Source organism: Thamnophis sirtalis, unplaced genomic scaffold, assembly GCF_051295495.1.
Source record: "Thamnophis sirtalis isolate CommonGarterSnake01/CBP01778 unplaced genomic scaffold, rThaSir2_p1.2 scaffold_3, whole genome shotgun sequence".
Classification (NCBI taxonomy): Eukaryota; Metazoa; Chordata; class Lepidosauria; order Squamata; family Natricidae; genus Thamnophis; species Thamnophis sirtalis.
In genome coordinates, this window is record NW_028261383.1 from 121,945,986 (window position 1) to 121,963,159 (window position 17,174).

At 39.4% G+C, this 17,174-nt stretch overlaps 1 protein-coding gene across 1 annotated transcript in view; it reads right to left on the minus strand.

The window, feature by feature from the left end:
• MGAT5B (alpha-1,6-mannosylglycoprotein 6-beta-N-acetylglucosaminyltransferase B) overlaps positions 1–17,174 on the minus strand; it is a 267,796-nt gene that overhangs the window by 155,386 nt on the left and 95,236 nt on the right. The window contains exon 3 of the mRNA XM_014059247.2: positions 5,855–5,999. Coding sequence (XP_013914722.2) covers positions 5,855–5,999 — 145 coding nt within the window. The remainder of the gene's footprint in view (positions 1–5,854; positions 6,000–17,174) is intronic.

Here is a 17,174-nt window from a genome sequence, read left to right on the forward strand (position 1 = left end):
GAGTTGCTATTTTCTTGCCAGTCTCAGATTTCCTGGTCTCTGAAAGTAGAACTTTCACAGCAGAGGCAAGGCAGGGATGCTCAGTCATTTTATAAGCCCTGGAGAAATAAACCCACTATGTCCTATACTCTGCACAGAGAGTGATGGTTTGGCTTGGATTCTCTCTGCCTGCTAACAGAAGAACTGATAGATTTCAACTCTGCCAAAAACAGACACAAGCCAGCCAATAATCTATTCATCTAATCTAAAATTAGATTAAGTCCTTGATAACTATTAATTCCAGGAAGGTACCAGATAGGAAAGAATGAGTCCAAGTCAGAAATGGTAGCAACTAGAGTCACCACAAATTTGTTTGTCAAAATAGCTCCAGTGAGTTAGCCTTGTGGCAGGAGGAAGAATCTATCATATCTCTCCCAGATTTCAGATTAGTTGTATAAAGAAGTTTGACACTATGTACTGTTTTTTTACATAGGATTTTGCATCTTAAATTTGGATTCTTTCTCTAAATTGGAAGTCATTATTAATACCAAACCCCTAAACCCTGTGATTGTCAAAAGGCAAAGAACCACCCCAATTGTTTGAGGTTACACTATATCTTCAGTAATGTATTTAATTTCATAATGAACTTTTCTAGTTCCACACACTTTTCTTCATCCAAGCACATTAGCTTTTTTTAGTTCTTATAGCAATAGCAATTAGACTTATATGCCGCTTCATAGTGCTTTTACAGCCCTCTCTAAGCGGTTTACAGAGTCAACCTATTCCCCCCAACAATCTGGATCCTTATTTTACCCACCTTGGAAGGATGGAAGGCTGAGTCAACATTGAGCCTGATGAGATTCGACCTGCCAAACTGCAGCTAGCAGTCAGCTGAAGTAGCATGTACTCTAACCACTGCACCACCTCAGCTCTTCTTTATGTAACACAAGAGCTGTTTAAACCAAGAAAGACTTAACATAGGTTTTCAATCTTTTTCCCCCATGGTAGGAAAGTAGCAGGGTTCAATTATTTGACAGTTAAGATCATCCCATGTGGAACTTAATTCTGAAGCTGTTCCTGAAAGTCTGGGCTTTCATTATAAGAAGAAATTATGCCAAAGGAAGAGTTTTTGCCATTACCCAGATATATTTGAAAACAGTATCCATAAAGAACAGCCAATGAGTTCTGTCCTGTGGGTGGAGGGAAATCTAATCTAGTCTATTGAAAAAATGTTAATTGAAGAAGACAATTTAAATTATGGATACAACCAAGCTTGTGATATTTACATCTGGAATATCTCAGAGTCCTGGCTACTATTTTTATCAGCTGCCCAAAGTTGCTTTAGTGAGTTGAGTGGCTATAAGATTGAAATAAATAAATAAGATGGTTGACTCCGGATACTTGGCATGGGGCAACCTGGCACCATGGATAACCCCTAACCAAGCATCAAGTATATGGAATACTCAATACAGGTTGAGTATTGAGTATATTGTATTACATTCCCTGCAGATAGGAGCAATTTTCTTAAAAATAGAAAGGGAAGATTTCCAAGTTTACAGATAAATATCACATTTAACAAAAGCTTTTTTTGTAAAAGGCAACCAAACTGTCCTACTTTTTTAAGGGTGTTTCAATCCTGCAAAAAAAAAGTATCAAAGATACAGGACAGTACACTTTTTTAGTTCCTGATGTACTCTCACATTTTCCTGGCAAAAGTATGGAAGTAATTAGACATTACCATTTTTCAGATTTTTTTTCAACTTTCCATTCACCTTGCAAGTTTCCAATCCAAGTATTATTCAGGCCAGACTCTGCTTAGCTTCTAAGCCCAGCCAAGGATTGCCACTAGCTGAAATGTCCTCTGAGAAGAAGCTGATGTTGATTAAACAAATGTCAAGAGCAGTTGAGGCAATTCCAATGAATCTTGATCCAGGCAGCATCCAAGAGGACCACACGTGATTTACCATTGATGCTGTCCAAAGATCAAATTAGGTTCATCTCTTTCCTTTTTTGTTTTTTGAAAACCTGTTTTGCTTTTCTGAGCCAACTTGAAATTCCATTTTGACTTTTGCTGTGTTAATATAGTCAGGTATTTTAACTTTCTTAATTGCCTTTGAAAACCATTGTATGAACATCAGCTGACCAGAAATATAAATTCTTACAAACAAATTTTTGTATATGTGATGTTAACAGTTATACTGACAGCATTATCTTGCTGCTGAGCCAGCTTGGTGCAGTGATTAAGGCTCCTGGCTGAACACCAGGAGACAATGAGTTCTAATCCCACCCGAAGTCCAAAGCCAGATGGATGACCTTGTGCCAGTCACTCTCAACCCTGGGAAGGAGGCAATGGCAAACCACTTCCAAAAAAACTTGCCAAGGAAACAGCAGGGACTAGTCTAGGCAGGACTCAAAAGGCAACAAAACAAAACTTTACTACCTTCTCACCAGCAACGCTTGGTCCCATAATTTTGTAGCATTGTTCAATGTCTGTCTTTAAATTTTGAAGAATTGTGCATACTGACAAACATTCCATTGTACCCCTGCCTGCAACTCAGCAAAAGTCTGTAAAAGTCTAATTTCAGATCAAGGGCAAATAGTCTGTCCTTGTAATAACCCTGAAGCAGTCTCAAATCAGTTAAAGGCACATTACTTACAGCCCCTTAAAAACAAATTTAAGTCGCTGTTTATTTTGGTGCTAGGGAGAATGGTATAGTGATGGCTTATCTTTTTTTTAAAGGGGGGAAGTAGAGATAAACACATTAGTTTTCTGCAAAACTCAATGATGTATACACCTTAATACAATGCAATCTATTAAGCTCCCTAAAAGATTATCCAAAGCTGGTGTTGATTTTTCATATTGATTATTCATATGTTTCATTGCTTATCTGTTTCCTTTCTGAGATCAGAAGGAAGTATGGATGAAGCTTCAGTTTTGTTTCTAGAAGAAAGGATTGGGGTGGGGGGAGAAGAGGTGGAGGAAAGATTGCTAAAGCAACCCAGCAGTCAACATTGCCACTCACTTATTTGCTCTTAACTTAATCAAAGCTTAACTTCAAAGCAGCCCGTAGCTGCATTAAAGAGGAAATTGCTCTTCAAAGCGGGCTTGGACTACTGAGCTGGAATGAAGCCAAAAACTAAGGCTTCTCCTGCTTTTTATTGTCTCCTCTCCCTCTCTTTTGTGAGGCTTAGTAGACCGTCTGGGAAAAGCAGTGAAGGGCTCTCTCAGAAAGGCAATTCCTGGAGAGAAAATACAATGAGCTAAATGTGAAAAAGGACTAAATGTGAAAAAGGACATTAGGAATGGAATCTGCCTGGTGTCTAACAATAAACAGCTTATTACCACAGCATGCAACAATTCTACTTTCAGTCCTTTGGGTTTGTTGATACAGTAGATGTGTACTGTTCACATAAATCCTTGATTTCCAATATCTGTTGAATATTCAATATGAAACAGGTGATGTCAGTTTTCACCTCTGATACTATTGATAACTGCTTAACATCTGAGATAAATTTACATGTGTGGATCGATGATGATTAATACATCAATTGGGAGCATTACTACTCTATATTATGAAGTCTGCCAGCTACGCTCATATATACAGTTATAGGAACTTAGCTCCAGTTTAACACAGACTTTTTTCTGAGTAACCAAATCTAGGTTTGCACTGTGTTTTATAATCATATATTATTTCTTGAAAAGGATAACTAATTCTCATTTTAGCAGTAATTTTAACTCTCAAAAAGAATGCAAAATGCCTCAAGGCAGAATTGTATTACTCCACAGTGTTATCTCATAAGATGGACTAAGAGGAGGATGCAAATCATAAAGTACCATTAAAGGCAAAGGTAAAGGTTCCCTCGCACATATGTGCTAGTTGTTCCTGACTCTAGGGGCAGTGCTCATCTCTATTTCAAAGCCGAAGAGCCAATGCTGTCCGAAGACATCTCCGTGGTCATGTGGCTGGCATGACTAAATGCCAAAGGCGCACGGAACCCTTTTACCTACCCACCAAAATGGTTCCTATTTTTCTACTTTGCATTTTTACATGCTTTTGAACTGCTAGGTTGGCAGAAGCTGGCACAAGTAATGGGAGCTCACTCGATTACATGGCACTAGGGATTCGAACCACCGAACTGCCAAGCTTTCTGACTGACAAGCTCAGCATCTTAGCCAATGGGCCACCGTGTCTCTTAAAATACCTCTAGCTAGGAGTTAATCTGAATTTTGTCCTGTGTTATAAAACCTGCAAAAACAGAAAGGTTAGAATATGTGAAGGGACTATGTATAGATACAGAGGTAGATTCATCCACCCCATGGACAATTACAGTTCTACATGAATTCTCATATCTCTGAAAGTCTAAATTTCCCACAATGAGAAAAGAGATGCATTTAAATTCCACCAAAATCAAACAGGAGAAAATCATTACAAATAAAATCCCATTTGTTTCTGTGATGTTTAAGCTCCACTAAATTGCAGAATTGCAGCCACTATGCTCAGCCTAAGTAAGCAAGTAAAATATATCATCTGGATAGACATTATGCTTTGAGGGTAACAAATGAGAAAATAAGAGAAGAGGGAGATTTCTTTGGCTAAACTATTGTAGTATTAATTACTCTGAATATTAACTTTGTTCCATAACAATGCCCAACTTTAAAAAATGTTATTTCCATTGTTAACAATTGCACAGTCATCAGAACTTAATCTTCCATGTTCTCAAGACCCACATCAAGTTGAAATCAAATTAGAACTCTATGTTTAAAAAATGAACAGCCAATCCATCATACAAATTAATTGTCATCACTACCCTTACTAAAAAAAACAAACTACATTACACTTCCCATCATTGCTCTAAACATATTTTTACACAGTAGCTATTATTCATTTCAAGGTTCTTCTAATATCCTCCTTTTTCTGGATACCATCAGAGAATCTACAGAGCTAAATTCTAGATCACATCTTCTAAATTGTTGAAGTATGAAATTTTTACTGAAACCATATGTAATGAACCCTAGAATTGCTGAATCTTTCAATCTATAGATGTCTTACACACACACACACACACACACACACACACACACACCAGAAAATAGTATGTAATTTGTTTCTCCTAACAATGTCCCTTGAGCCTTCTGTTTTCTCTTTCCTTTCTTCATTTTACAATTAACCATGTTGAAATCTTGCTTGCCAGGATAAGCAAAAGAACACATGGGTGATATGATACCTGCAATCCCAAGTTGCATTTTGACCTCAAACATAAGCTTATATTTGCTTCTCTTTTTGATATACCACCTGTACCACCCAATGAACAGAGATTCATTAATTGCATGTACATAACAAGCTGAACATAAACATGGTTTTCAAACCACAGTGGCTAAGCTAAAACTCAACCATTAAATTTATCAGGTCATCACACTAAGCCCCAAAGACCTTTATTTGTTTTTGTTTCACATATATTCCCCCTTTATTATTTTTACAAATAACTCAAGGTCGTAAACATACTATTCTCCTCCTCCTATTTTCTCCACAGCAGCAGCAACAACAACAAGGTGAGTTGAGGTGAGTTGGGCTGAGAGTGTGTGATTGGTCCAAGATTTCATGATTAAGGCTGGACTGGAACTCACAATCAGTAAACCCAATTCACATGGTTGGTTAATCAATTAGTGCCGTAAGAGAACATAGCTGTATTCTGTACTCCACATAATGATTTACACACCTAATTGTGCCAAGGAATTTGAGCCATGCAAACATACATCCTTCATGCAGCTCAATCCTATGTAGAGTGAATGATTGGACCTCAGTCCTTAAATCTAGAAAATGTTGGATGAACACTACAGAATGCCAGATCAACTGTTCAGTCCATAGATACTGACCTGTCCATTGGAAAATGGGCTTCTTCCCCTTTCCGGAAGTCTGTGCTATTCTCCAGCCTGGCTAGCACTTCCATCCTCTTCACCATTGTCTCCAGCATATCACTCATTTTCCTCAGCACTCCTCTGGACTCCAGAGTCCCCATCACTGCAGTCATACAGGAAAGCAGGAGAAAGAGAAAGGAACAGAAGAACATTCTACAGTGGTGTTCAAGAAGAAGCAGAGATACATTCAGACAGACGGAAAGGGCAAACATTAATTCTTCTGAATGGGGAAAAGGCGAGAAAGAGTTGTTGACAAGATTTTAATCCGACCTACTTTACTACATGGTGTGCTCTGTTCTTGGAATAGCTTGTTCTCAGCAAAAACAATAAAATAACATTTGTGCCCCCCTAACCGCAAATATAACATTGTGTGATGGGCCTGTGTGAATCGCTCCTGATTGAGATCAAAGTGCAGATTCAATAGAGAAAGAAGGCATAGATCCAGCTTAGTTTGCAATTTTTAGATTAGAATAGAATTATTTATTGGCCAAGTGTGATTGGACACACAAGGAATTTTTCTCCGGTGCATAAGCTCTCACTGTATATAAAAATACATTTGAGATTCAGAGAAAAACTAAGTTGAGCTGTAAGAAACCTTCTCTACGAGACTCCAATAAGAAGTTTCAGAGTGTTTGCAACACCTTCATTTTCCATCAGAATTTGGGTAAAAATAGCAGAGGTCACTAATCCTGCCAATTTTCAGCTAGGTGGCTATACGTTTTCCCAAATATTATCCCTGCATAACTTTTAAGGCAGAGAAAGCCGCGTAGGAAAAAGACAACGTAGCAGTTTCCAGATGATCCGGGAAAGAAAAGAGCCTTTAAAAACCCAATTAGGTATATGTCCTATTTTAATTTTAAAACTCAAACAAACAAGCTTTAAAAGTTAGTTCTATTTTTTTGTCTTGTTTTTCTATACTGCCACACTTGGTATAACCCTGAAGAACCATCAATGACTTGCTCCTATTAGATGATGCAGCTTTGCTGCCTCTGATCCTTCAATTTTTAGAGGTGTCAGGAAGCTAGGTGCCCAAAGAACCCGTCATCAGTGGCAGGACTTGATGGTGTCAGAGTTGTGGAAAACTGTTAACACTTTGTTAGATAGTTACTAGCAGTATAGGCAGCAGAAGCAGGTTGGCACAATGAAATACAACAGCTTGCACAGAAGCAGCCCACTGAGAAAGTTGTATTTGTAGTTTGCAGTCCTCTACTTTAAAATAAAGTGTGCTTTTCAACACTACAGGTAGTCCTCAATTTACAACAGCTCATTTAGTGACCAAAGTTACAATGAAAAAAGTGATTTATGACCAGCTTTCACACTTATGCAGCATTGCAGCATCCCAGTGGTGGGATTCAGCCAGTTCGCACCTATTCGGGAAAACCGCTTGGTAACTTTCTAAGTAGTTCAGAGAACCGATCGTTGGAAGAAATCTTCTTTTGTTTTTTTCCACTTTACAATGCTAATCCTGTAAGGAAGGCAGGAAGGAACCATTCTGGTGTTGTTTCTAGCCTAATCTTTATTGACCTGCTTACAGAAACTGCCTCTCCGGTTAACCTTTATTACATTGTAACAGCTAAGGCGAAGTGTCCATCGACCTGAGTGACCTTGAGTTGGCCACGCCCACTCAGTCACATGATCACTGAGCCCCACCTACCCAGATGGTCATTAGGGCAGACAACCGGTTGTTAAATTATTTGAATCCCACCACTGCAGCATCCCCATGGTCACATGATCAAAATTCAGATGCTTGGCAACTGACTCATATTTATGATGATTGCAATGTCCCAGGGTCATGTGATTACATTTTGCAACCTTCTGACAAGCAAAAGTCAATGGGGAAGCCAGATTTACTTAACATCTGGGTTACTAACTTAACAATTGCAGTGATTCACTTAACAACTGTGGCAAGAAAGAGCATAAAATAGGGCAAAACTCACTTTAACAAATGTCTCATTTAGCAATAGAAATGTTGGGCTCAATTGTGGTCATAAGTTAAGGACTACCTGTTCTTGTGCTACTCTGATTCCTATTCACTTATTGTCCAGAGATTAAAACCTCTGCCTCAATCCTTGGAATGTTAAAAGGAAAATGATTGATAAGTACATATAAGAAATCCACCTTGTTCCCATAGTCAAAGTGCTAAGAATTGAACTGATTCCCAGTTGGTTTGTCAGGACCAGCAGAAAAGTACAAAAAAAAAAGTCTAGTCCTTAAGGTTTATAGTGGGCTACATTTAAAATTGTGAGAGCTGAGGAAAGGAAGGAAATATTAGGTATACTTCTGAGGAGACCAATCAATATACTTGATGAAATGGAAAATGGAACTCAAATATTTATGTGCTAAGAGTTTGTCTTTAATATATCACAAGATTCTTATTTTTGATATAATAGATTAACATGACCACCCAACTAAAGTTATTTCCAGGATTTCCAGGATTTGTGCTGTAACCTTAGTCTTGTTATTCAATAAATATTTTGACAGCTATGGGAATTATTTCTTGCAAAACACCTTCGGAGAACATTACAAACGGCATTAACTTTCATTACTTAATACATTTACCCATAGATTCCTTTATCATGTTGGCTGAGAAACCAAGCCTATTGGTTTTTTATTATTTCGTTCATGGTAATGCCAGAAAGACCTTGAGATGAAAGCAAAGGACAGAGAACAAATTCATCCTGTATAATATTTATATGTACGCCCCCTACAAAGCTAAGTTACTCATCAAATTTATTGCTGTCATTTCATTCTTCTGAACTTCTTTAAAGCAAATTTTCATTTACAAAGCAGCAGGAGGTTAGAGGACAAGAGAAACAATTGGGGACCTACAGACACACTGTAATGTAATGCATATTTTCCCTAGCATCAAACATAGGCCTGCCACCAAACAGTAAAATGCAGCGTGCCCCAATGGTTCTGGATTAAGAGACAAAATTCTTTCAGCTCCCATATCTGGGAGGCAACAATCTTTACTCTTCTGCTGCCATCTAGGTGCTATCTGGATTTTGCCAATCAAGGCATAAGATTCCTAATATTTATTTATATTTTTTGCTTCTGTTATTTGGTTAGATTTATACCCATCCTTTTCTCCAAGAGTTCAAGGCATTTTACAAGTCATCTCCCATCATTATATTCCTACCTAGCAATCCTATGAAGTAGGCTGGGCTGAAGGAAAGTAACAGGGCCATAAGCACTGAGCAGATTTCTGTTCATGATGGAACTTAAGTCTTCCTGATCCTTGTTCAACCAATTAGCCACAATACCATACTAGCTCTGAATTAAGTATTTTGGGAATCAAGGTTCAGGTCCACAATGGCTATCACTTAAATTTCAGGTTATTAATTGCATGACCTTTGTGAGGAGTTTTAATTCTTAGCAAATTTTCTATTATAAGAGGCAAAACATAAAAAGGCCAATATCCTTGTGCAGAGATTGGCTAAGAAAAGTAATACTATAGCTATAAAGTTCTACATATCTACAATGAGGCTGTTAAGGCACAAAAAAATGTCAGAAGCATAGCCATTTGAGCTAGGAATGTTAAAAACTACTTTGCATTTTCATGCAAATTTCCCCATTGTCCAAAACTTCCACCCCTAAAAAAAAAACTCTTATAGTATCCTATTATGGAAAAATACATTAAAGATATACTATATTGGAGAAAATTGCTTGCAAAAGTGCATACATTAGGTGAAATGCATTTAAAAATGAATATTATTAGGAGAAAGTGCATTCAGAATGCATATATTTTTGCAGATTTCTTTTATGTTACAAAGAAAAGAGCTGACCCAATCCCCTATGACAGAAAAATGAAATGTACAGGTGAACAAAATGAAGTTATTCAGTTAAATCTTCCTGAATAATTTAAAATGTCTTTCTCTAGACAACTGAACTCAATACACCAGGGAAAACAACCTTGTTATATTATTGTTAACATGCTTATTTTCCTCCCAAATGAGAGCAGAGATAATTAAGAATCCCTGATGCTGTTGGGACTGCCAAATTCTTCACTAGTTCTGCTTCAATGCTTTTAAGAACCACCTGACATGTAGAAATTAAGCAACTGGATTTTTTCCCACTACTTCATATCCATATTCAGATCAGCCGTTTAATTTCTGGATCTCGGGCTGTGTAGAATTTTTTTAAAAAAACAAAGACATCAGAAAATGGTTCAAAACCCAACCAAAACTTTATCCATGACAGTAGCAGCAGTGCAAAACATTTGATTAAGTACTAGCCTGCCTTCAATATGAATAATCTGTCCAATAATATGAGATGCCTTGTCCTTGTTTTACTGAAGAATTTCCACTTGGCTTTAAAAACTCATTTTGAAAAAAAAGATAGTGTTCTTCCCTTTTTTTTTTCTTGGCAACTTGTCTTTTAGTCGTAAGGGGAGGTTCTGCTACAAGTGGTAACCTTGTGAACATGGGCAAGCTTCTGCTCCATGGGCTCTTTCATGTGTGAGATGTCAGACATCTGTTCTTAAGTTTACCCTTGAATTATAATGACCATGTAGCTTGTGTTATAGATAGTCCTTTATTAACAGAGGACAGTCTCCTGTTTGACAGATTGTTTCCACCCTGAAGTTGGCTGAACTGTGGCCATTTTCCTTTTTGTAGTTTTCTCTAGGGCAGCAATGGCAAACCTTTTTTGGCTCACGTGCCAAAAGCGGGGAGAGTGCAAGGGGGTCATGAGCGGGCATGCCACACCCATAATGCTATGCGCACGACCCCAGTGCACATGCACGCACGACCAATGCCCCCCCATTTTGGGGGTGCTTTTTTCACCTTCCCCAAGCTCCAGAGGCTTTATAGGAGTCTGGGGAGGGTGAAAACAGCCTCCCCCCTCCCGGAGGCCCCCCGGAGGCTTCAGGAGCTTCCCTGAAGCCTCCAGAACATGAAAAACCGGTCCTACAGACAAACCGGATGTGACTTCTGGTTTGCTCATAGGGTCATTTTTTGCTCTCTGAAGCCTTCAACGAAGCCTCCCGAATGCCCCTGAAGGTTTGGGAGGGCTAAAACCGGCCCTATGAGCAAACTGGAAGTCAGTTCCTGAACTTCCGGTTTGCCCGTAAGGCCGGTTTTTCACGCTCCAGAGGCTTCCTGCAAAATGGCCTCAAAATAAGGCCAAAGTCAGCAACGCCTTGCATGCCCTGACAAATGGCTCCACGTGCCACCTGTGCCACGTATGCCATAGGTTCGCCATCACGGTTCTAAGGGGTTTATTTTCTCATTGCTTCAGGGCTGACACAGCCTGGAGTGAAGGGGCCAGGGAGTGGGGTGTAGAGATAGTTGGAGTATTGTACCCAAAATAAAATTCCTTCCCATGGGAATTGAGGATGTTGGTGCAGATGTTTGAAAGGTGGAGAGTGAGGTCGCCTAGCAACTGGACTGTATGCTGATTGATTGGGCCATGTGACTGGAGACTCTGAGTGGAAGTGACAAAGTTTTACTTTTAATTAGGTAAAAAAAATCAGTGGGAACTTAGAGCAGGCTTTTCACCAGGAACATGCCAATTTGATATGTCCCAATAAAATATTCCCACAGGAAAGTGCCTGCCTTGGAGTTCTTATTGAATGGGATGTATTACTTGAAACTTTGACAGATTGTTTGATCCAGATAAGATAAATTCTCATAAGTTGAGTTTGATTTCTAGTGAATTCATGGACACATCTAAATTGTTTCTTGACAGGGCTTAAAGAAATGTCCATCTGGGTTCAGTTCCAAGTGGGGAGAAACACAGTGGAAACATGGAGGCTGTTTGGAAAGATGGTTTTTAATTGTAGACAGGATCAAATGGTTTTTTGGGGTCCTGAGCACATGAGTGAGAGATAGAGATAGAGATAGAGATAGAGATAGAGATAGAGATAGAGATAGAGATAGAGATAGAGATAGAGATAGAGATAGAGATAGAGATAGAGATAGAGAGAGAGAGAGAGAGAGAGAGAGAGAGAGAGAGAGAGAGAGAGAGAGAGAGAGAGAGAGATTCATACCCTCTCTTGGGCCCCGCCTTGGAGCTTCTTGTTCCTGTGTAAGAAATGTATTCTGATTGGTTGTCAGACTCTCATGGGGCCATGCAGGGGTAACTCTGTAGGTTGGAAGTCCCAGGCTTGGTTGATTCTTGCTGTGTGATTTAATGAAGGGGCTTTGGGCAATTCCTATTATGGCTTAATGGCTTTGTCCTGGTTTGGATCTTGAGTGAGAGCTAATCCTATCATCCTGGAGCTGAAAGTGTTTTGTAGATAAGATGGCCCAGTCTTTTGTCTTGTAGATAGGTTGGCACCAGTCTTACGGGGGCCATTAACAAAGATGGGAACTGCTTTCCAAGAGCATGTTTCTCCTTTTCTCATCCAGGGAGGTATAATATTCTGCCTTTTAAATATTTACTGAATATTTCATTCTTCTAGCAGGGGTGGGGGTTGCTGACTTCCTACAACAGCCATATAAAAATAGTTTCTTCCAAGATAGTTTCCCAATCTATTTCATAGCACATGATTTCTCAGTGGTCTCTCATCCCACTACTAAATAGGTCAGACCTGTTTAAGTTTTCAAGGGCAACCAAAATGATTAAATGAAAGATAAAATATCATAAGAATAATATGTGGAGACTTTATCAACAGTTGAGGAAAAAGACTGATGCCTAGAACACTCCTTAACTGCTTGTCCCACCAGAATGAAATAATTTTTATTTATAATAAAATAACATTTTCTAAAATTGTGTCTGTACATTTATCTTTTATTGATTTATTTTTATTATTAAACAAATGTATATAGCCAACCAACTTACATAGGTATCTATGTCTGACTTATAATATTTAAAAAATCCACCATATAATAAAACCCATTAAAAAAAAACCAGACCCCACATCCAGGAATAGACTTCAAAAATTTCAGCAACAGGTTCTCTGCCTGATTGCTGGGTGGGCGTAGCCATGGTGGGCATGGCCTAGTCAGCCTCCTGCACCATGGCGGCGATGCAGGGTTCGCCTTCTCCAGGCTTTCCTCGAGCCTCTGGGAGGGGAAAAATTTTCTCCCCTGGGCTCCGGAGGCCCTCCATAGGCTGGAAATGGGCCTGTTTCTGACCTTCCAGAAAGCCCATTCCCCCCCCCCCCGCCTGAGGCTCCATGTGGGCCCTGCACTTACCTTGCCTCCAAAATGGGCCATGTGGAGACTCCTGGGAGGGGTGGGGTGGAAGGGGTGTGGCTGGCACAGCCAGGAGTGGAATTTGGAGGTTCTTCAAACTGGTCATAACATTAGCTACGGGTTCTCCTGAACCCGGGTGGACCTGCAGCAGCCCACTCCTGCCCACATCCATGGGAGCAACAACGCAATCAAATCAGCTACTTAATGGGTTGTCTCCATATAAGGTCCCCAGACTCACTGACGAACCCCAAGCTTTTTGGATGAACAATGGTGGGGGGGGGGGCAACCATATCTCAGGGTGGATGATGTTTCATAAAAAAGATGTTACCACTAAGAAGGTTCTTTTTTTTCCTTAAACAATAAAAAATACAAGCTAGCATATACAATTTGGATACAAAACTGTCCTGACTTTATTTCTTTTCTTCAGCGATGTTTCTATGATCACCTCACCTCAGATCATCTTGCAATACTTTCATGGATGTGGCTACATACTGTGATGTGGTCTATAAGTTACTATAAAGCCCTTCCCATATATCCACACATACAGGATATACAACATCAATTTCTATCCAAAAACCATCAGAATAAAAAAAAAAAATGGGGGAGGGGGTGGAGCCCAAGAACTTTCCTACAATCCACAAATATGTCCTGCCTTGCTTTAAAGTAGGAAGCTTAAAGAGATGTAAGCCTAATACCCAATACTCATTGCAGGTAATCATAAATGTGATTTGGTTTGAGCTTAACTTATGCAAATTCACATCGTTGTTGCTTACTCAGCAAACTGTACTTTTACAAACTGACTTAGCATAAGATGTAACTGGTTGGCCTGGAATAAGATTTTGTTATTGTTATTATCATTTATTGCTGTACAATGAATAAAAAAGCTTTAAGAAAAAAAGTGAAAGAAATACGAGAGAGAAAAAAACGCACTGCAATAAATCATTTTAACAGGGAACAGTTACAAACCTATATATACTTATCTAAAGAGAATATTAGTCAAGTACATTCTCTCGTTTACAACAATTGTTTCAGCAGTTCCAAGAAAGTTCCATACCCATTTGCACTATTCAGGTGACCCTGAGGACACAGATAAACCTCCAAGTGGCCTCAACATTTTCAAAGAGTGCTAAGGACCAGACAACTGTGAGGAATATAATTCCTTCCATCCTCCACCATTCAGTAAGAACTGAAGAAGCTTCCTGGATGAGAAGCGAAACATCTTCAAGGAAAAACAAGACCCAGTTGCCTTTGGAAAGAGCACTTTTGGGGCAAGTACATATATAGTTCTAATACACTTATATAACTATTGTATTTTTTAATTACTGTATTTTATATAAATGAGTCACATATTCCACACATCTATAGTCTAGATGTAGACTATAGATCAGAGGTGGCATTCTGCCGGTTCTCCCCAGTTCAAACAAACCAGTAGCAGTGGCAACAGGAGGCCCCACCCACACACGTAGATGTCATCATGGATGCTCTGCGCATGCACAGAACCTTCTGTGCATGCGCAGAAGCACTACCCCCACTCCTGGTTCCGAACCGATAGTGCAGATAAGAGGAAACCATTACTGCTATAGATCTAGACATAAGACTAGATCTATATAGTCTACATAGGCAATACGTTTGTAGGTGGCAAGTGCAATCCGTTCTTCAGTCCACTGTATGAAAGGGGCCATATATTTATCTTTTCAATGCTGCAATATCAGTTTTATGGCCATAGTAATGGCATAGAGAATCCATTTTCAGAATTCACGGAGAGCCCAGTTCTCAAATTCCATGTAATAGGTATATAATACAAGAGAATGTTATCTTCTGGACGTTTTAGGTGGGTTTTTTGCACCATCTTATTTTTATAATCCACTACTTTCTCCCCAAATTTAGTAAGCATAGAACATTGTGAAAACAATTAAAATGTATTAAACTCCATTATGCTTGTATAGAAAAGGTGTCAGGCCTGCAGTCATATTCCTTTTAGGATCTTTGGCCTGCCACACTTTCTATTATTTTACTATGCTGTTTCATTAGTGGGGAATAGGGAGGGGGGAATAGTAAGGAGCAGAATGTGTTGTTGTCAAAATAAAACATTCCTTTCTAGAAGCCCAAGGTCATCTTTTGTCTCCGCACCTCTGCACCTGACCGGAACTAAATGTGTGGAAATGCCAGAGTGGCAGATGAAGATTGGACCATGTGATGGACTTGTGGGTGTGGGGACAAGGTTTTGAACTTTCAACTGGGTGGAAACCCAGGAAGCTTTCAGATTCGGGTTTCCACAGATGTACCGACATGTCTTTCTAATTAAATTGGAACTTTGATTAAAGTTATGCCTGGACTCTGATTTAATTCTGGATGATATTTGGAACGCTGACCAAAGGACTGTTAGAAACAACATTTTTGTTGGAAATGCAATAAGGGCAATGCTTCTTTCAGATATATGTTTTACAATGGTCTGGATAAAGGGTAATAAAGGGCCAGCCAATAATGCTTCTTCCATTGTTAGGAAGAGGTAGAGGCTGGAAGAAAGTGCTTCCTTCATGCCCTCCCTTCAAATTGGATGTGGATCTTGAGTGTGCAAACAAATCAGAAATGGAAAAGAATTGGCAGGACGGCATTTCACATAAATGGTTCCCAGGTCCCTCAGGGGCTTGTTTGTAGATTAATTTTTATTTGTATTTTGCCTTAAGCAATGCCCAGGGTTCAGGAGGAAGGATATTGAATGCAGCACAATTCAATACCAGATAAAATTCAGCTCACTGAATACTTATACTCTATGTGGAACTCCAGAGACAGGAAAGTAGAAACAGGAGAAAACATAAAGGGACAGATAGAAGAATCAGCAAAATAATTCATTAATCATTTAAAAAAATCTAGTAACATCAGCACCCTAGTTTGAGCCCAGAAAATGTCAAGGTTTCAAGCGCTGGCATTTTGAAATGGGGTCGGAAGAAGCCAGCTAGTCGTTTTGATGGATATAGTTTATAGACAAGTATGAGGAGGTCAGTGGCCTCCATCCATCCCCACAGATCTGTACCCTGTCAGTTTTCAGTAGGAAATGTAATGTGCTTGGTTCACAGGATCCAGGCCAGGTTTTAACTTATCCCTTGCTGATTGTGGGACAGTTCTATTTGGACTCCAATATGGGCCAGGGAACAACAGTGGAGAACTGAGATTAGAAGAGGGCATGGCCCAGTTGCAGAGAATATATACCGTATTTTTTGCTCCATAAGACGCCCCTGGGTTTAGAGGAGGAAAACAAGAAAAGAAATATTCTGTTCCGTTGTGCCCACCACATGTCAGCTGAGCGATGGCTGGATCCCAGCCTCCCATAGCTCTGCCAATCAGCAGGCTGGCTGACCAGAAACACCGCCATTGCTACCTCCTCCATGTCTGTTGCCTCCGCTGGGGAACACTGGAGCCTTCGCTGCCAAGCAGCTGATCAGCAGTTGGATTGGCCTCCCGGAATACCACCGATCAGCTGTTCCAGGCGTCTCTGATGCAATATTCGTTCTATTTCCACCCACTTCTTTCTTATGGAGCAAAAAATATGGCAATCTATTTTTCTACCTATATACACATCTACAAACATGTGACTATATATTATCGACATGTTTCTCACAAAAGCAGTACTACAACTGTAATTTCTTTCATGTGACGAGTTAAAATATTTTTATGGAAAAATATGCATTTTGCATTATTACAAATCAATATTTACACAAAATAAATTCCCTATGTACCCCTTTCTGCTATGAACCAGCTTCAAAATGGAGAAATTATCTTCTTTAACTTCAAAGTTAATCAAAACGGAACTTTGTTCTAGGAAAAACAAACAACCTCCAGTCCTCAGAGGCTTGTATTTTGACAAGGCCACTGCAGTGTGTCTGTGGCTTTAATATATTGTATTTCCAGTTTATATAAACACATTACCAATAGACCTTTACCAAGAGACATGACTAAGTTGCAACTTTCAGCCTTGCAAAGACCTGCCCCAGGCAATGTCCTTGTTCATACATCATTTGCAAAATCACACATTAATTTCTCATTCCACACTCTCCTTGGCTGGCAGTGATATATGATGCAAAAGGGATGCTATTAAATTATCTGGCTCCCAGGTAGACCCTCTGAATGTTATATAACCA